The 20,986-nt window shown below is 38.4% G+C and overlaps 3 protein-coding genes across 7 annotated transcripts in view; all 3 read left to right on the top strand.

Moving 5' to 3' along the window:
* LOC127935318 (60S acidic ribosomal protein P1-like) overlaps positions 1-20,986 on the top strand; it is a 568,794-nt gene that overhangs the window by 408,888 nt on the left and 138,920 nt on the right. The gene's annotated exons all lie outside the window — the stretch shown is intronic.
* Positions 4,451-17,281, top strand: LOC127935313 (3-oxoacyl-[acyl-carrier-protein] synthase, mitochondrial-like). The gene is made up of 3 exons (XM_052533073.1): positions 4,451-4,510; positions 5,095-6,111; positions 16,464-17,281. The coding sequence occupies exons 2-3, from the start codon at positions 5,141-5,143 to the stop codon at positions 16,876-16,878; spliced, it is 1,386 nt and encodes a 461-aa protein (XP_052389033.1). The 5' UTR covers positions 4,451-4,510; positions 5,095-5,140; the 3' UTR covers positions 16,879-17,281.
* On the top strand, positions 17,680-20,929 carry LOC127935317 (cilia- and flagella-associated protein 20-like). Of its 2 annotated transcripts, none has more exons than XM_052533080.1 (6): positions 17,680-17,984; positions 18,903-18,982; positions 19,096-19,207; positions 19,288-19,476; positions 20,563-20,673; positions 20,769-20,929. In XM_052533080.1, exons 1-6 carry the CDS (start codon positions 17,901-17,903, stop codon positions 20,769-20,771), a joined length of 579 nt encoding a protein of 192 aa, XP_052389040.1. In that variant the 5' UTR covers positions 17,680-17,900; the 3' UTR covers positions 20,772-20,929. The 2 variants fall into 2 exon arrangements, with proteins under 2 accessions (XP_052389040.1, XP_052389039.1); XM_052533079.1 differs by having other exon boundaries at positions 17,681-17,984; positions 20,766-20,929.

Here is a 20,986-nt window from a genome sequence, read left to right as displayed (position 1 = left end):
TTTTAGTTGCTCAATTAGGTCTTCCTCTTTATGATGCGACAAAAAAGATCTGGACTGCAGGCTGGCCATTTCAGTACCCGGATCCTTCTTCTACGCAGCCATGATGTTGTAAATGATGCAGTATGTAATCTGGCATTGTCATGTTGGAAAATGCAAGGTCTTCCCTGAAAGAGACGACGTCTGGATGGGAGCATATGTTGTTCTAGAACTTGGATATACCTTTCAGCATTGATGGTGTCTTTCCAGATGTGTAAGCTGTCCATGCCACACGCACTCATGCAACCCCATACCATCAGAGATGCAGGCTTCTGAACTGAGCGCTGATAACAACTTGGGTTGTCCTTGTCCTCTTTAGTCCGGATGACATGGCGTCCCAGTTTTCCAAAAAGAACTTCAAATTTTGATTCGTCTGACCACAGAACAGTTTTGCACTTTGCCACAGTCCATTTTAAATGAGCCTTGGCCAAGAGAAAACACCTGCACTTCTGGATCATGTTTAGATATGGCTTCTTTTTTGACCTATTGTGTTTTAGCCAGCAACGGCGAATGGCACTGTGGATTGTGTTCAACGACAATATTTTCTGGAAGTATTCCTGAGCCCATTTTGTGATTTCCATTACAGTATCATTCCTGTATGTGATGCAGTGCCGTCTAAGGAGCCGAAAATCACGGGCATCCAGTATGGTTTTCCGGCCTTGACACTTACGCACAGAGATTGCTCCAGATTCTCTGAATCTTTGGATGATATTATGCATTGTAGATGATGATAACTTCAAACTCTTAGCAATTTTTCTCTGGGAAACTCCTTTCTGATATTACTCCACTATTGTTCGCCGCAGCATTGGGGGAATTGGTGATCCTCTGCCCATCTGGACTTCTGAGAGACACTGAGAGGCTCTTTTTATACCCAATCATGTTGCCAATTGACCTAATAAGTTGCAAATTGTCCATTTAACTTTTCCGTCCTCTTATTGCTACCTGTCCCAATCTTTTTGGAATGTGTAGCTCTCATGAAACCACAATGAGCCAATATTGGGCATGACATTCCAAAATGTCTCACTTTCAACATATATTATCTATATTCTACTGTGAATAAAATATAAGTTTATCAGATTTGTAAATTATTCCATTCCTTTTTTACTCACAATTTGTACAGCGTCCCAACTTTTTGAGAATCGAGTTTGTATTTATCTCAGCCTTAATGTTAAATTCTTAATGATAATGATAATGTTAAATTGGAATACATGTAAGAATTAAATCAGTATTAATTAAGCCTTCAGAGATAGCTGCTTCTGAAGTTGATTTTAGATATATTAGGCCTGTTTACAGTTTAATGCTGATCAGACATGCCTTTACATAGCAATTACAACTGTATAATGAAATGAGATTAATGTTTAATACAACATTTTTAACACAGAAAGAAATATGTAATGACAAAATGAAATGATAGGCCTACTTTATGATACTTCTGAAAGTAATATCGCCACTAGGTGTCGGTAAGTCACTGTGTTAATAAAGAAGCCTTTTATTCAATCTATTCGTCCAAGATTCAGATTCTTTAAGGAATAAATTCAAGTGTTTATGTTTAATAATTTGTCACTGAACTGTCTATAATAATAGGTCTTTCAAAGACTGATTCATATCAGGATTCAGGAATGATACATAAGTCTACGCTTGCCATTACTTTGGTTTGATGACGTCAAGAAAATACCCCCCACCCATTCACATCTGAAAACTACTACTTACCTATGTCACACAATGTAATGTGTGTGTGTGTGTGTGTGTGTGTGTGTATAAAGTAGTCAACGTTTGAAGTGGATCAAATCTTTTAATCAAAGCTGTCCTAAAACCAAAACGAAATATATATATATATATATATATATATATGAATATATATATATATATATATATATATATATATATATATATATATATATATATATATATATATATATATATATAGCCTATATATATATCGTTTTGATTGCTTTTATTGATCTCATTATTAATAAAATAATCTGCTAATATAAATGTTTTAATTAATGATCTACTTAAAATGCCAAACATACCAAAACAAGCGGTTAGCGTGATTTCAAAGGACATTTAAACCATCTCTGATTGATTGATTATATTATATTAACCAATATAATCTATTAGAGCGTGTTGTACTGTTATTGGACATACTGTAACTATGCCTGGGATCGTTAAAAAAAACGTGTTCTTTATCCCCGCGAGGAATATGCGGAAGTAAGCGCAATTCCTTTGAAACTATCCACTGCGCATGCGCAAAGCAAGCAGGACGGCACCGTGGGAAATAGTTAGACCTACTACAACAAATAAAGAACAATTGAGAAAACGTAAATTTGATCCATTATTTCGTTTTGGTTTCCTTGTTTATTATATTTCCCGTTTCGAGTTGAAAGCAATGAAACAAACGTCAGTTTTTCATATTTGGTTCATACAGAAAAACAGAAAAACAAAATATTGATTCGTTATTTCGTTTTTGGTTTGCCAGATTAAATGGAATAATTGAATGATCGGATGATACACGGACCCTTTATGCCACTTCTATCGTGAGAACGACTATTGCAGTTTATAACACAACAGGTAAGACGGCATCACTGCGTTCTTCCCTCCATGCACAGAAGTCTGGCGCCTAATGTTTGTGCCGCGGATTCCCAAAATGCTTTGCGTTCACCACTGGGAATACGTCATGATGACGACACATTAGTGACCTGTCAACAAGCACCGTCCATCGGATGAGACGTTAAACAGAGGTCCTGACTCTCTGTGTTCATTAAAAATCCCGGGATGTCTTTTGAAAAAGAGTAGAGGTGTGACCTCGGCATTAAGTGATTCGCGATACGCGCTTTAAAGTCCCGATCTGAATCAAATGAATCGCGATATACGCTTTGAAGTCCCGATCTGGATCAAATAATTCGCGATACACGCATTGAAGTCCCGATCTGAATCAAGTGATTCGCGATTCGCGCTTTGAAGTCCCGATCTGAATCAAGTGATTCGCGATTCGCGCTTTGAAGTCCCGATCTGAATCAAGTGATTCGCGATACGCGCTTGAAGTCCCGATCTGAATCAAGTGATTCGCGATTCGCGCTTTGAAGTCCCGATCTGAATCAAGTGATTCGCGATACGTGCTTGAAGTCCCGATCTGGATCAAATGATTCGCGATACACGCATTGAAGTCCCGATCTGAATCAAGTGATTCGCGATATGCGCTTGAAGTCCCGATCTGAAAGTGATTCGCGATTCGTGCTTTGAAGTCCCGATCTGAATCGATTCGCGATACGCGCTTTGAAGTCCCGATCTGAATCAAGTGATTCGCGATACGCGCTCGAAGTCCCGATCTAAATCAAGTGATTTGCGATTCGCGCTTGTAGTCCCTGAATCAATGACGCGATACGCGGTTTTAAGTACCGATCTGAATCAAATGATTTGTGATACGCACTTGAAGTCCCGATCTGAATCAAGTGATTCGCGATTCACGCTCGAAGTCCTAAACTGAAAAGTGATTAGCGATTCGCGCTTTGATGTCCCGATCTGAATCAAGTGATTCGGGATTCACGCTCGAAGTCCCAAACTGAAAAGTGATTCGCGATTCGCGCTTTGAAGCGCTTCGAAACAGTGGATCATTAATGATTTGCAGCTTTGTAAAGCTCAGATTCATCCATCACTTTGTATGTGCTCTTTAAAATCAATGAGCGATGTCGAATTTCGAAAATGTGAAAGGCTGTTGAACTGGTTTATGAATTGGTAAACGACTCACTCAAGTATCTGTTGTTACTCTTTTCGTTTTTTCAGCAATGTTTACATGACACAGTCAATATTACTACTGCCTTAGCTCGCTCATGAGAATAACTGAAATAAGCGAAAAAGGTATGATGTTTACAAATAAAATACGAACATATTTAGGTGAGTGAAAAACCAAATATGACTTTGACGAGCTGCATCTCTCTCCAAGATGATGATCGAGTTTTTAATTTAACTAACTAGTTTGACCACTGAAATTCAGTTGGTAACAGTTTAATAAGAAATCAGTAGAAAATCATCCAGTCACTTCATATCAATATGTAAAATTATTGTTACAATGTGTTGGTACAGAAAATTAGTACTAAAAATGAATAAAAACGTTACTTACTAATATTAAATTTAATTGTACGTTTTGTGTCCTCAATGCATTTACACAGCTTTATCCACTAGACGTCATCAGTGTTATTGAGTTTCCTTTGGCCTTTACAGCTAGTCAACGTGCTATTAATAACGGGCTCATTTTTATAATTTAATAGCATATATACTTTATGGAATACATTATTGCTGTTATTAATATGAATAATATCAGTAGTAGAAATTAGTACTAGAGATGAATGTGTAAATTACTGATTTATCAAATGAGGACTTTTAGCACCAAGTCTGGAGACTTATATTATGGAAAGCAGCATGAACCGGAAATCAGCCACTGTCTGTGTCTGTTTACTTATCCACTTGAATACCAGTACGTCTTTGTGTTTAATTACTTTTAAATTATGATTATATGTGAAATGTTTTTAAGTTAATAAAGTGGATACATGGAAATTCGTTCATGAAATTATTTATTTCATGATTAACATTAAAATATGGTTAGATTTGATCATCTAATTTATTTAATGTTTATTCGGTTGTCTTAGCATAATTTCAACAACAATTTGATGCGCTTAAATATATACATCTATAATTATAATACATAAACATTAAATTTTTTTGTTGCAACAAATAATTCAGAGATTTGTTTTGGATTCAATTTTTGTCTACTAGATATGATTTGGTTGTTACAGAGGACTTGAATCAAACATTTTATGTTTATATTTTCCATATCTAATTGATGATAGATAGATATTATAATATGATAGCATGATGTCAGATCGGCTTTTGTTCACACACACACACACACACACACACACACACACACATATATATATATATATATATATATGTGTGTGTGTGTGTGTTGGTTCTGAAACAAATGTATAAAAAACTTAGTAGAAACAGTCATGATTTTATTGTGATATGGGTCATGAAATTGTTCATTCTTTTTTACAGTGAAGATCTGATGTGACCTCAGTCCTCCCAGCACAGGTTGGTCACAATGTCATTGAGATGCTGTCAGAAGATGTTAGTGAGACTCTATGGTGGCTCTCTGTCCACTGTGAAGAGCTGCATGTGTTTGAGACGCTACACTAGAGCAGCTCAGAGTCACAGGAGGGTGGTGATCACCGGCATCGGTCTCGTCTCTCCCCTCGGGACAGGAAGTGCTCTGCCATGGCAGCGTCTGATTGGTGGAGAAAGTGGTTTGGTTGCTTTGGACCCAGAGGAGTATAAGACAGTGCCGTGTAAGGTAGCAGCCCGCGTGCCGAGAGGAGATAAACATGGAGATTTCAATCAAGAGGTGTTTGTGTCCAAAGGAGAGCTCAACAGCATGTCTCCAGCTACGGTTATGGCCATCGGTGCCGCCCAGCTGGCTCTTGAGGATTGCGGATGGTTTCCCAGAAGCCCTGAGGAGCAGGTGAGCACCGGTGTGGCGGTCGGGATGGGTATGGTGTCTCTGGAGGAAATCGCTCGGACGGCCTCGGCCTTTCAGACACGCGGCTACAGCAAAGTCAGCCCATTTTTTGTCCCCCGTATCCTGGTCAACATGGCCGCGGGACACATAAGCATCAAACACAAACTCAAGGGTCCCAATCACGCCGTGTCCACCGCATGCACCACAGGAGCTCACGCTGTCGGAGACGCGGCTCGTTTCATCGCTCACGGTGATGCCGAGGTGATGCTCGCCGGTGGGACGGAGGCCTGCGTCAGTCCGCTGTCCATCGCAGGGTTCGCTCGTGCTCGGGCCCTCAGCACCAACTGGAACCAGGAGCCCAGACTCGCCTCACGCCCATTTCATCCAGACAGAGAGGGGTTTGTGATGGGAGAAGGGGCAGCTGTGCTGGTTTTAGAGGAATATGGACATGCCAAGCAGAGAGGTGCACGGGTGTATGCTGAGGTGCTGGGATATGGACTATCTGGAGACGCCAGCCACATCACGGCTCCAACCGCAGATGGAGACGGAGCCTTTCGGTAATACTGATTTAATAAACACTACACTACACAATAGGATTTATATACAACTTTATCTGAGGACAGACAGACTTATTAACTAAAACTAGAACCATAAAAATTTATTTTCTTTACTTGAAACTAGACAAATGGTAAGATATCAGATATATATATATATATATATATATTTTTTTTTTTTTTAACTTATTTTATTTTAAAGCTTCAGTTAAAGTAAATAACTAAGAATAAATAAACTAAAACTACTAAATAAAAATGTGAAAATACTATATAGACAAAAAAACTAATAAAATGCCAAAAACAATAATAATAATAAAAAAAACCATTAAAAACAGAAAATGTAAACATTAAATCTAAATAAATATTTTAAGAAAAATTATAATTGGGTATCGATGATATGAAATTTACACCAATGACAGACAATAAGCAACATGAAAAAAAAAACAGTTCACAGCAGTACTTTGTATGTTTTTGAAAAATCGTACTGTGCAAGATGATTTATCATTAATAAAAATATTAAAACTACCAAATTTTCTATCACATTTAATTTTCTTTAATATTTACTTATATTAAGTATATATAAAAAATAAAAAAAATAAATAAATAAAATTAAATGAGTGATGTGTAGTGTCACCTTGGAAATAAAAAGAAAATCCAGTATTATAGAATAGTGTAAGGGAAACAGGTCAATTTAGCTCAAAGGGAATCATTTAAGATTTTAAAGGGAATTTGAACAGAATCACTGTTTCACGGCTGTTCACGGAGACGCGCCTGCGGTTCAGTGAACGAGCCGTTTAACATCAAATCTGCGCTGGATACTAATATCCAAACTATAGTGAAACCACTATCAATTAGCACAGTAACAAGATCGGCAGTTTAAGACATTAACTTGTAAGCACAAAACACAAGATACTTCTCTTTTCAATATGAATAAGGCTTTATTAGATAAATCTAAGACATATAAACTAATCTAACACATAAACGCACGCACACACACATTCACACAAGTTGCAGGAAGGTCGAAAGTTAGGGAAAGATGAGTTTAAGAGAATGGAAATATGGAATCCCAAGTTTACAGCAATACGTTAAATTGCATAGACATGAACAACCATCAATCACATAATTAGCCCTTGCATTGAGTTCCTCAATGTGACTAAAATTATACTAGATACACCAGCACAACAAATATCTGGGGATACGTTGCCTTAGTTTCCTGTGAAAGGAACTCCCGTTGAAAGGGGTATCCCGGTGTCGCTGATTGGCTGGAAGTTCAGTTGGCTGAAGTGACGTCTTGGGGAGCCCGTGCTTGGGCGTTGGCTGAAGCTGTGTGGCTGGTCGGAGTTCAAACGCGCAGACGAGGTCGACGTTACAAAACTTAACTCAGAACACGAAACTCTCAAACGGAAAAGAAAAGAAATAAAGTTTGACGAGACTAGGTTGTGTTCCTTCTCATTGTGGCATAAGTAGCAGCAGGCAGGCACGCTGGAACCGCGCTCGAAGAACCATGATGACTAACCACATGGCTAGATGCTACAAGCTAAAGCTAGGTAGCAAAGCTACAAGCTAAGAGCAGGCATGACTGATAGCACGAGCAAGGCTGGAACTTAAAGCAGACTAAAAGCCGACATGGCTAATAGCAGCAGGCAGACTAGAACTAAAAGCAAGATTTAATCGTGTCCAAAGTTTTTAAACTTCCTTGTTGGCCACCCCTCAAATGTTGCCTTGACCAATCAGATATGGTCCTGGGGTCTGGGGTATCATAAATCATTGTTTATCTTACCAAGCATGTGGTTCTTGCCTCACAGGGTCTAATTTTGGACATGATTCCTATAACATGATTATGATATATTTTACAAATAAATGATTGTCAGGACAATATCAAGCAAGAAAATGCGATTATTTGAATACTAGACATGACTAGGTATCCTATAGTTATCAAAAGACATACACAATAAGTGATTATACATGATAGTCAAATGTGTGGGTTACACGTAAATGAATATGGAGTTAAGCAATGGAATGATTCATTCATAAGTCTTTTTTGAGTTCATTCTGGTCCATATATAATGTATAAAAAGCAGTTTCTTTGCCATTCTCTGGCAAAGGGACTTTTCTGTGAAGACAAAGGTTTAAAGCCCTTCCCCCTTAGGAATTTCAGTCTGGTTTCACTGGCTGGGGGGGGGGGGGAGTCAATGCAAGTATTTAACTTGATCTCCTGGGTTTACATGTGATGTCCAGCGTTGCATTCCAATCACGAACAATAAATTTGACAATCTCTTCTTCGAATTAAAATTGTCAATAATCGTTATATTGGTGTTAATGTTGAAAGCTGTTGTGTGAACAAGTTGGTTGGTTGGTTATCTTGCTGGGTTCTTGTGGCACTAGAACTGATTTATGACTTCCTGAGGAATTCGGCTCTCGTTTCAATGCACACAGCTCTGATAGACTCTTTGATTTGTCTGATTCGACTCATTTCTGCTACATATATCCCCCTTTCGATCGGCGAGGTGTTTAGGTGAAGACATCGTCGATCGCTGGAGAAACAAAGGCAGAAGAAGCAGACAAACACAGCAAACAGCAAGACAACACCTCCATGACAGTTACTGTACTGGTGCAGGCATCAGGTTATTTAGGTACACGTGGTTAAGTTCAATTAGTCAATGTAGTTTAGCACATTGAGGATAGTTTAGATCGTCTTGGAAATTGTTTTTATTTTGATTCATCAATCAAATTTGTGGTTAACTTTGTTTGGTTCTTCTAGGTTGTCTTACTTTACATGTTTACCATTAGTTTTCTAGTAATTTCATTTTCAATTCAATGAATTGACCTATCATGCATGGAGCTCTCTGGCTTCCATTCAGTTTAGAGTGGCTGGCGGATATTAGGTGTTGCGAGTCAATCCTAATATCAGACCTTCGACCCTCGCAGGGTGTCTAGGCGTTTCACCTACTCAGGAAAGAGGGGAAGGAGAAGGATAGGTAAAAGAAGAACAAAACAAAACAAGGCTGCTGTGGGTTTTCCTAGCATGTGTTACAACTACTATTGAGCTAGGATGTCAGGTGCAGCTAGTGTGTCGTGAACCTTAACTTAGTGTCAGGTGTTCTACCTATTGTGAGGATGGCTGCACGTTTCTTCATGGTGGGTATGTGTAACTTTGTTACGCTAAAAGTTGGATATTCTACCTGTGGGAAGAATATGTTTGTTGACTGTTATCAGTAGATGTGTTTACCTCTGGGTGTAGGTAATGTTGTGTATTACTGGTGTAGTGCATGTTTGGTCAGATCTGTTCAAGTCTGTGTTGTCTCCCCCTTTTTCTAGCATGTCACTTAAGACTGGCTCACAGCATCCTTGGCTTGGATGAGGGCGTGTCCATGGTCTAATGAGGGGTCAGTCCAGCAAGGCAGGAAGTTCTTTAGCAGACAGTCGGAGGCAGTTTGGCATGGCTGTGTGAAGCTGAGTTGCAAAACTTGTCTCCTATGTTGCATTCTTCTTGTGATGCCTTCTGGCTGTAGCAGACTTTCTGACCTTCTGTGCTCTGGTGGTTGCTGTTGCACAGACAGGGAATTTGGAACTTGGAGTTGGAGTTCATTTGACAGTTTGTTAGTGACTGAGGTGATGTCCTTTAGTACCTCAGATTTTTCATCAACAGTTGGCCGTGAAAGACGTTCATTCTGGGTTGTTGTTGAACAGGTGCTTGTCATCTCTGATGTGGTGCACCAGGTGATCACCGGCCTTCCGTTCTGTCGCTGGTCACAGCGAGCATGACTCAACTTTGTGGTCATATGCATGTAAATTGTCTTGAAGGAACTCTCTTAGTTGTTCCATGACTTGTTCCGTGTCTTCTAATGGTAAGCGGTTATGTTCTTGTGCATACTCAGCACTGTGCATGTCTGAGTGGTGCTGAGGTGGGTTTTGTTGTCGCTTACCCACACGAGTTGCTCTTGGATGAGTCAGGTGATTACCTTTGGATGTCTGGTTAGGTTTCCAGATGTTATCCTTTTGGTTTCTTGAGAAGCGTGGCTGGTCCCATGGATTTTTCCAGCAGTTGGGCTGAAAGCGGTCGTGGATATGGGCGTCACGTTCTCTGTGCTCTTGATGGAAGACTCTGGTGTTGTGATGCCGCTGGGTGTCGTCCAGTGCAAGGCTTGAGTCTTTGTTGACAGAGTTCAAGAGTGTGGTTGTTTTGTTACCTTTCTTTGAGGCCAACTTCTGGTTGTTATAGGCCTTCTGTGTAAGGTCACGCAACTGTTGGATGGTCATGGAGTTCGGACAGGCCATGACACCTAGATGGTGACTGACTCCAGGGTGCAAATTTCTTAGGAAGAGGCTTTTGAAGTTCACATCCTCTTCAAGGTCAGAGTTGTTGTGTGCACCAAAGTAGGATTGTCGGAGTCGGTTGTAGTAAGCTTGTGGAGTCTCTTGACGACCTTGTTTGGTTTCCAAGGCAGGTAACAGTCCATGTTCAGACTCTGGGTCTGTAAACTCTTTAATCAGGACCTCACGAAGTCGCTGGTAGTTTGACTTGGTTTGACTGGGCTGTCGATCTAGAAAGTTTCGTACCTCGGAACTGGACGTGGCTCTAAGGAGGTATAACCAGTCTCTGTCAGTCACATGAGGTCTCACTTCCAGGTGAAATTCGATATCTCGCAGGTAAGCTTGGATGTCGAGGCTCTCTGTGGAGTTCGGGTTGAACCTGCTGATGTTTTTAGACAGCTTGTTGAGGTCTTTGATGGTCATCCCGTGTGCAGCTTCAAGGCCTTGGACGGGAGGTTTTCTTTCGTTGGCAGGAAAGGGTTGTGTGGCGAAGGCAGGTGAGGTTTTGGGTTGTGGCCCTTCGCTCCTTTCGTCATATGCCAGTTCTTGGACGTGGGACTCTGCTCTGCTCAGCAGTGATGAGGCTAAGAGATGTTTCTCTTTTCTTGGCTCTAGTTTGTGCTTGTAAGCATTTTGGAGTTCTTTTCTGACCATGTAGAGCTCATCGTTGGTATCGTCTAGTTGTTGGGTCAGATTGTCCATTTCAGTTCTGTACCTTTCAAGGTGGTCTTTCAAAGCACTGATTTCAGAGTTTTTGTTTCTGATGTCTATCTTGGCTTTCTCTAGTAGCTGTTCGGCATACTGGAGTCTGTTTACCAGGTCTTTCTGAGCAGCCGTTGTATGTTGCTGGTCGAGCTGAGCTGCTGCCAGGGCTGCTAGGAGCTTCATAACTTGTTCTGTTGTATCCTGCTCCCTCTCGCTGGGTGCTTTGAGTTGATTTTGAACTTTCACTTCCAGCTTGTCTATGCGACGTTCAGCACGTGTCAGCTCCTCTTGAAGGTGGGTGATGTGCTTGTCGCTCAGTTTCAGCTGGGTTGTGAAGGCATAGCTTAGTGAGCTCGTGATCTTGACTAGCTCCTCGTGGTTGTTGTTCTGGCTTGAATCTTGTGTCAGGAATCTTCTCAGGATTAGGATTATTATTAAAAATAATAACAGTTCAAATGTCTTTGGAGTGAGGCTGTCTGTTATGCCTCTCAGCCAAATGTTCACATCTTCCCCATGGGCAATGGGGTCTGCAGTCTGCGGCATGTTGGCACGCTGGGGAGAAGAGAGACTGACACAGATCTGTGTGGAGTAAAAGCCTATGTGTGGTGGGACAACTAAGTGTTGTATCAGTGATTGTGAACCACTAGTGAAATGTGGTGATGACTGTGTTGGTCTCAGGGTGTCTAAGTAGACTAGAGATGCGAAGACTTTGTCACTCTAATGAGGAAGAGGAAAAAAAGACAGAGGTGAAAAACAAATTCAAATGACAAGCAAAATTTATGTTTTTCAAATGAGGAAAATAATTAATTTTTTTTTCCAATTAAATGTTATCAAAAACGTAAACAATATTATTATATTTCTTTCTTTGGACAAAAGAATACAATAATAATTCTGATATCTCTTTTCTTAGTCTGACAGGATTGACACCGTACACCTTTCAGTTGGACCGCTCACCAGGGAGTCAGCGAAGGCGACAGTTGCTCAACACGTATCTCTATTAAATTGATCTAAACGTTGGATGAGATGCTAAAACTTGGATTGCGTTTCCAAATGTAGGGAGGTTATGAAGAACAAATGAGAGGATGATTACAATCAAATTCATAAGAATGATTCGTCGTCTTTGGCACGATTGTGTATTTACTTCACTTAGAATTGATTGATGGTTCTTACATGTCCTACAAATGTAAAAAGAGAAGAGGAAAGTAAAGGAGAGAGAGGACGGAGATGGTAAGTCTCAGTAGCGGTTACCTCAACTACAAGGAGAGCGTTGTGTTAGTTGCTGCACAACTAATCAAACAAAATAAACTTTAAGTGAAAGAGAGTTGTCTTTCTAATTTATTTGAACTCGTAGTGAGGGATAACAATGTCTCCTTTTAGGGCTCAGGTTTGTCGTTCCCAGGCTAGGATACACAAAAGAAATGGTAAGAAATAGGAAAATTAAAAAATTAATAAATGGGCAAAATATGCAAAAATGAAATTAAAAAGAGGAAATCAATACGTAAAACAATAGTGGTTAAGTGTATAACCAAAACAGGAAGAGGGGTAAAACGCATTCAAATAAGTAAAGGTCTGAATAGCATATATTTCGATGGGTAATAAATAAATTAGGAAGAATAAGTTTACTTTAACTTCCAAAGTTCAAGGCTTATTCATTCCTAAAATAATTAGACCCAAAAGAGAATACTAGAAATAAAAGATCATATGAAATGATCTGAGAGGGAAATTTTAAATGATTCAAAATAAATTTAATGTTTCAATTAAATTTCAATTTGACAATTAATAATTGTGAGTCAGTATTTCCCTTTCTAGTAAAATGAAAATAAGTGGTCTAGTGAGAAAAGAGAGCGATAAAAAGAAAGAGACTAACAAGTGTTAGTTAAGATGTTTAAAATGGTTAAATCACGTCAGCGTTGCCCAAACACACATTATTCTACCACTGGATGGTAATGCTAACGGCTAACCTTTGAGGCTAGTGGCTTTAATATAGACTTCAATGTAAATGCAATGGTTTCGTTAGCTTAGCGACACCGCAGAGTTTGTGCGCTGCGCGTGCACAGTTCAGAGTTGCTCCGGAAGTACTTTAGGCTTCCGGGTCACGGTCGTCACTATGGCAACCAAAACACATTCTAGTGGATCAGCACATGAATCGTTGCATTGTTGCAAATACAGTTAAGCATGTTACATGAAATGTCGGCTCATTTCAACACTGTACAAATAACAACACCGCCTTTCAGTTGGTTTTGCGATGTGGCACTTAAACTCTCAGTTTGTATAGAGTTAAATTTATCTTAATTCAAATAGCAGCTTCCTGCTGTAGTTAAGGGAACACAGTTATATCAATCTCAGCAATTTGAATCTCCGTGCCAGTTTTTCTGGACACAAACATAAAAGTTTTCCTTCGCTGTTGGTACACAGTTAAAATTTACTTGATCAAGCTTTTAAAACACTCCCATTCAAATTACTCTCGGGCACACGCAGTGTTACGCGAGATTGCATTCACTTTGTGAACGGATACAAATGGACAAACATTGTTCTCTAATGTTTAACGTTAACTTAGGGGAGTCGAATATCAAATTTGATTCGGCAGTGGAACACGCACTGGCAATCAAACTATATGAAATATGAATACGGGGACTTTGATAAATAGATTGAGGAACCCGCTCAAAACTATTCTTTATTCACCGATTTATATCCCTTTTGAAACACTAACAGTTTAGCTCCGTTCAGCAAACAGTGACTGAGATAGCGTTTGAGACACTGGAACACGCAGTGAAATCAAATCAGCTATAAAACAAGGCATTACACAAATGAGGAACACGCTCAATTTCTACCTTATTGTACGATCTCAGATGTTTACTTTTAAGTTCACTTACTGCTGTTAACAAAGGGGAGACGGACTCGAGTTAAAGTCTCCTCTAGCTCCTTTCATTCAAGCGGGAGGGCGCGCGCTGCTTACGTCACGCAAACACACACACATACTCAGGTCTCGCATGCTTCTCATCTTTCATTCCTTTAGCAAAATCAAAGATTAAATAACTTGGTTTATGCTCACAATTTAGATTAAACTGCCCGCAATCATTCTCCACCATTATAAATGTAAAGGGAAACAGGTCAATTTAGCTCAAAGGGAATCATTTAAGATTTTAAAGGGAATTTGAACAGAATCACTGTTTCACGGCTGTTCACGGAGACGCGCCTGCGGTTCAGTGAACGAGCCGTTTAACATCAAATCTGCGCTGGATACTAATATCCAAACTATAGTGAAACCACTATCAATTAGCACAGTAACAAGATCGGCAGTTTAAGACATTAACTTGTAAGCACAAAACACAAGATACTTCTCTTTTCAATATGAATAAGGCTTTATTAGATAAATCTAAGACATATAAACTAATCTAACACATAAACGCACGCACACACACATTCACACAAGTTGCAGGAAGGTCGAAAGTTAGGGAAAGATGAGTTTAAGAGAATGGAAATATGGAATCCCAAGTTTACAGCAATACGTTAAATTGCATAGACATGAACAACCATCAATCACATAATTAGCCCTTGCATTGAGTTCCTCAATGTGACTAAAATTATACTAGATACACCAGCACAACAAATATCTGGGGATACGTTGCCTTAGTTTCCTGTGAAAGGAACTCCCGTTGAAAGGGGTATCCCGGTGTCGCTGATTGGCTGGAAGTTCAGTTGGCTGAAGTGACGTCTTGGGGAGCCCGTGCTTGGGCGTTGGCTGAAGCTGTGTGGCTGGTCGGAGTTCAAACGCGCAGACGAGGTCGACGTTACAAAACTTAACTCAGAACACGAAACTCTCAAACGGAAAAGAAAAGAAATAAAGTTTGACGAGACTAGGTTGTGTTCCTTCTCATTGTGGCATAAGTAGCAGCAGGCAGGCACGCTGGAACCGCGCTCGAAGAACCATGATGACTAACCACATGGCTAGATGCTACAAGCTAAAGCTAGGTAGCAAAGCTACAAGCTAAGAGCAGGCATGACTGATAGCACGAGCAAGGCTGGAACTAAAAGCAGACTAAAAGCCGACATGGCTAATAGCAGCAGGCAGACTAGAACTAAAAGCAAGATTTAATCGTGTCCAAAGTTTTTAAACTTCCTTGTTGGCCACCCCTCAAATGTTGCCTTGACCAATCAGATATGGTCCTGGGGTCTGGGGTATCATAAATCATTGTTTATCTTACCAAGCATGTGGTTCTTGCCTCACAGGGTCTAATTTTGGACATGATTCCTATAACATGATTATGATATATTTTACAAATAAATGATTGTCAGGACAATATCAAGCAAGAAAATGCGATTATTTGAATACTAGACATGACTAGGTATCCTATAGTTATCAAAAGACATACACAATAAGTGATTATACATGATAGTCAAATGTGTGGGTTACACGTAAATGAATATGGAGTTAAGCAATGGAATGATTCATTCATAAGTCTTTTTTGAGTTCATTCTGGTCCATATATAATGTATAAAAAGCAGTTTCTTTGCCATTCTCTGGCAAAGGGACTTTTCTGTGAAGACAAAGGTTTAAAGCCCTTCCCCCTTAGGAATTTCAGTCTGGTTTCACTGGCTGGGGGGGGGGGGGGGGGAGTCAATGCAAGTATTTAACTTGATCTCCTGGGTTTACATGTGATGTCCAGCGTTGCATTCCAATCACGAACAATAAATTTGACAATCTCTTCTTCGAATTAAAATTGTCAATAATCGTTATATTGGTGTTAATGTTGAAAGCTGTTGTGTGAACAAGTTGGTTGGTTGGTTATCTTGCTGGGTTCTTGTGGCACTAGAACTGATTTATGACTTCCTGAGGAATTCGGCTCTCGTTTCAATGCACACAGCTCTGATAGACTCTTTGATTTGTCTGATTCGACTCATTTCTGCTACAATAGTTTATCAAAAGAAAAAAAAAACTGGTCAAATACTTAAAAATTAATAATGTCATACAGCCCTTACATACACTTATTAGTATACAAATAAACACATTCTTGTAACCTTGTTGTAAGACTCTTTTTTACTATTATTGCAACATAACAGAAATCATATATAACATTTTTTAACAGGAATTAAAGGATTAAACAGAAAATAATCTTTTTGAAAAGATCTGTGCATTTTGATTGATCAAAAATAAAATATTTTCAAAATTGTTATTACATTTAATTTTATTGTAATATATACATGTTTTGGGGTTTAATTATGTAGGCAGTGATGACGTTTGTATGCGTAGGTATTGTTGCAGGGATATATACGAGGTCGTCCTGAATTATGCAGTTCAGCTCAGTCTAAGCTGGTATTCTCCTGCTGTGTTTCAGATGCATGTCTGCTGTTCTCCGTGATGCTGGAGTGTCTCCTTCAGACGTGACGTATGTCAATGCTCACGCCACCTCCACGCCGCTCGGAGACGCCGCAGAGAACGCCGCCATTAAGAGGCTGTTTGAGCAGCATGCGTACTCACTGGCCGTGTCGTCCACTAAAGGTGCGAGCGGTCATCTGCTGGGAGCCGCCGGCGCACTGGAGGCCGCCTTCACTGCCCTCGCGTGTCACCGCAGCGTCCTGCCGCCCACACTCAACCTGGACCACACCGAGCCAGAGTTTGACCTGAACTATGTGCCCTGCACAGCACAGACCTGGAGCTCCAGCGGACGCAGAGTCGCTCTCACCAACTCATTCGGCTTCGGGGGAACAAACGCTTCTCTGGTTCTCGCCAGCGTTGATCAAATCCACTGATATGTCAGTATGTAATATTGACCTGTTGTTATATGAATCAGTAACAGAGGTTTAAAACATTTATCCATAAAATGCAGATGTTAACAGCTCTTCACAGTACTGTATTCTGTACACTGTTTTTATCAGTAAATGTTGCATACAACAGTGTTCAGTTGTCACATGAACTCATTGAGTTGCTTAATTCAATTTATTGAATTCATTTTAATTTCAAATTAAATTGAATTAAGAACAGTAAGAAGCATAATTAAGAAAAAATGCCTTAATTTAATTAAGTCAAGTTGATGGATAACAATCCGTGCACAGATTTGATAGTAAATATATCTTCAGACATTTTGACAGAAACTTGCAAGGTTATTCTTTGCTTGTATACACAATGTCCAAAATAAAATTGCTATTAAAAAGATTTGTTTCAAATACATATTTAATGTTATATATATATACACACACACACACACACACACACACACACACACACACACACACACACACACACACACACATATATATATATATATATATATATATATATATATATATATATATATATATATATATATATATATATATTAATAATAAAAACAAAAGTACACACATTCCTGGAAAAACTCTTCAACATATTAAATATTTAATTAATATCAATTAGCTATTAAACTGATAAGAACAGATGTATTATTCAGATCAATGTTTTAATACAGAGCTCTCGTCACTCCACTGGGAGTCTCCGTTACTGTAGCAACAGCTGTGTCAACATTAAAGGGTCCGACGTGATAACCGGATCACGTCACGTCTCCTAGCAACTCCCAAATAAACTCTGGAAAACCTGGTCGGTGTCGAAGTTAAGGATTAATCAGATCAGAAGCGACATTAAACTCGTTATTAAGCACTTCAGTTTTATATTCGGCGTTTGTTTGTTCTTTGTAAGCCGGAACCCGAGATCGGGAGTCCAGAGATCCAGTCGGACGCATTCAAAGCACAATAAACTGTGTATGGTGTGGTTTAATCTGAGTTAAAACTGCGGGATTATGTTTAAAAACACGTTTCAGAGCGGCTTTCTGTCCATCCTCTACAGCATCGGCAGCAAACCCCTGCAGATCTGGGACAAGAAGGTGAGCAGAAAGTGAAAACGATGCTCGAGTGTCTGACGGAGCTCAGATGCTGCTTAAGCTCCGCTAATTTACATACATGACATGTTTTGGTGATTAAATATTTATTTTTAATTTAATCTCGATTAGGTATGAAAGGTATGTTCTCTAACATTATACACGTTCTTCCAAAAAGTACTGTGGTATTACCATGATTACAATATTATATTAAAGAGTAACGTTGTCATAGTATATTATGAAGAAGCTTAAGTGTTTATTGTTGGAATAAGTTATTATTATAAATTGTATTACTTATTATATTTTAGTTAGCGTTTTAGTAGTTCTATTGGTTTTTTGTCTTGTCTTTTTTTAGTAACGTTACGTCTATATTTTATCTTTATTTAGTTATTTTAGTACATCAACTTAAACTACATATCCCTTACAACTAGTTGGAATAAAATAAGTTAAAGTTTATATTTACAATAAATACACACACACACACACACACACATATATATTATTATTATTATTATTATTATTATTATTTTTAATAGTTTAGTTAACCATAATAAACCTGGTATACGTATTAATTGTTCAGTATGACTTTTTAGATTTGATTTATTATTATTGTTGTTTTGTTTATTTGTTTTGTTATTTTAATACTTTGTTAAAACTAAATAAAAATGAGAAATGTTTCCTTTTATAACTAGCCAAAATAAAATGTTTTTGCAATATTTTATTTCAGTTAACATTTTAGTTGACTGTATTAACCCTAGATGAAAATGTGAATTTTTGAACTAGAAATAGCTGAAATAAGTTTTTGTAATATATATGTATAGATATATAAAGAGAGAGAGGTATAAATATAGAGAGGTTTATGTAGATGTGAGTTATGTATTATGTATGTGCTCACTAACTCAGGAAACAAACATGTTGTTGCAGGTCAGAAACGGACACATAAAGCGCATCACAGACAATGACATCCAGTCTTTGGTTCTTGAGGTGGAGGGGACGAATGTGAGGTGAGTGTTTCCCCATCCATCTGTCTGATGCTGAACACACACATTGTGATCAGACCTGATCTGTGTGTGTGTGTGTGTGTGTGTGTGTGTGTGTGTGTGTGTGATCTCCACAGCACCACCTACATCACGTGTCCCGCTGACCCCAAGAAAACCCTCGGCATCAAACTGCCCTTCCTCGTCATGATCATCAAGAACCTCAAGAAGTATTTCACATTTGAAGTTCAGGTAGGGAATTGGTTTCGTCATGGGATGGAAAAATAATAAAAAGTTGGTTTGGGATATCAGAAATGTGTGATGTGTCTCAGGTGCTGGATGATAAAAACGTGCGGCGGAGGTTCAGGGCGAGTAACTATCAGAGCACGACCCGTGTGAAGCCCTTCATCTGCACGATGCCCATGCGGCTGGACGACGGCTGGAATCAGATCCAGTTCAACCTGTCAGATTTCACACGGCGGGCGTACGGTACCAACTACATCGAGACGCTGAGAGTGCAGGTGAGAGACACTGATCCAGCTCACACCCCAAAATCAAGAGGAACATGTGTTCTGCATAAAGAGGTCTATTTTGGGACAAATATGATTTTTGAACTGTGATATAATTCATTTAAGCCTAGATGTGCTCCATTGCTAGTTTTAATGGTCGATTATTATAGCTAATTAATCTAAAACAATAATAAAAAGTAAATAAAAAAAGCATTTACATAATTTGATATAAAAACTAAACTTAAAAATATAAAAACTTGTTTTATTTCAGCTAGTTTACCAAGGATTTTTTTTTTTTTCATTTTCATTTAGTTTATCTTGACTCACTTAAACTAGCAGGTAAAACTGACAAGAAAAAAAATAATAATAATAAAAATGACAAAAACATAAAGCAAAATTTCTAAAGTTTTAACAAAAATGAAAATAAAATAATTCTAAATATTAATAATACTATAATAGTATCTCAATGATACTAAAATAACACTGCTGATAGTAAAAAAAAAAAAGTCTAGTAATACAGTATTATAAAATGAAAAAATTGGCATAAATCTAGCAGTAGAAAATATATATCCATGATACATAAACTGTCATCATTTCTTTGCATTACATTTCTTTTGCATTACAGTTGACTTAATTGTATTGAAAATAAATTAATTTATCATGTTTATAAATGTAAGATTTATTCTTATTTATATATCAATAAAATAATTTGTATTATGCATTTATATAATTTTAAGATTATAAGAATAAACTGCTTGTAAAAATCTGCCAGTACTAAAATAGTTAATAATATCAACAATGCTTGATAATATCTTTCATCCAATGTCAGTCAAAACAAGTGTTGATATAAATTATGATAATGGTTGCTGATATATGAGCATCCCGAAATTCAGCCCAAGGTTATTACAGAAGAAGAGACTTCAGTGAAAGCAGATCATAGTTTAGTAATGTATTCACAGTACGAAGTATGATATTTGAGCTGAGTTTAATGGTAAATATATTGTAAATGCTGCTATTAGAAACAGCCTGAAACTAAAGCGGTCAGACTGTGATTTAGGGGTTTATGGGATCTGTGATGGCTGTCCTTGTGACTTTCAGATTCATGCAAACTGTCGCATCAGGAGGGTGTATTTCTCCGACCGGCTGTACTCTGAGGATGAGCTCCCCGCTGAATTTAAACTCTATTTACCAGTACAGAACAAATCAAAGGTGAGATGCTCAAGAACAGACTTTGTTTTTTTTGTTTGTTTTTTTGTATGGTTTATACTGTTTTGTAGTAATCTTGTGTATTTTCTCCACAGCAGTGACGGCAGACTGAATTCCTTCATTTCTTCTCTGTTTAATCTGCACATGTTCACACTGGATGGATTTCTAGTGGCACTATCTTTGTTGTTTTTCAAGTGTTGTTTTCGATCTGTGATTGGTTTTCATCTGCTGAATAAATATTTTATATGCACAAAGTGAACCCTGATGTCTGTCGGAGTATTTTACCTTTACTGTACATCAGGGCTATTCAAATCTT

The sequence above is a fragment of the Carassius gibelio genome, chromosome A19 (genome assembly GCF_023724105.1).
Source record: "Carassius gibelio isolate Cgi1373 ecotype wild population from Czech Republic chromosome A19, carGib1.2-hapl.c, whole genome shotgun sequence".
In the NCBI taxonomy this organism is placed as follows: Eukaryota; Metazoa; Chordata; class Actinopteri; order Cypriniformes; family Cyprinidae; genus Carassius; species Carassius gibelio.
Note: the sequence above shows the minus strand (reverse complement) of the source record. Positions and strands in the feature narration are given on the sequence as shown.

What these genes read in the sequence shown, in the direction of transcription:
- LOC127935317 (XM_052533079.1), top strand. Translation starts at nt 17,901, where the DNA reads ATGTTTAAAAACACGTTTCAGAGCGGCTTTCTGTCCATCCTCTACAGC. An exon ending in TGCAGATCTGGGACAAGAAG is followed by an intron (nt 17,985 to 18,902) that starts GTGAGCAGAAAG and finishes ATGTTGTTGCAG; the next exon opens with GTCAGAAACGGACACATAAA. An exon ending in ATTTCACATTTGAAGTTCAG is followed by an intron (nt 19,208 to 19,287) that starts GTAGGGAATTGG and finishes GATGTGTCTCAG; the next exon opens with GTGCTGGATGATAAAAACGT.
- LOC127935313 (XM_052533073.1), top strand. Translation starts at nt 5,141, where the DNA reads ATGTCATTGAGATGCTGTCAGAAGATGTTAGTGAGACTCTATGGTGGC. An exon ending in GATGGAGACGGAGCCTTTCG is followed by an intron (nt 6,112 to 16,463) that starts GTAATACTGATT and finishes GCTGTGTTTCAG; the next exon opens with ATGCATGTCTGCTGTTCTCC.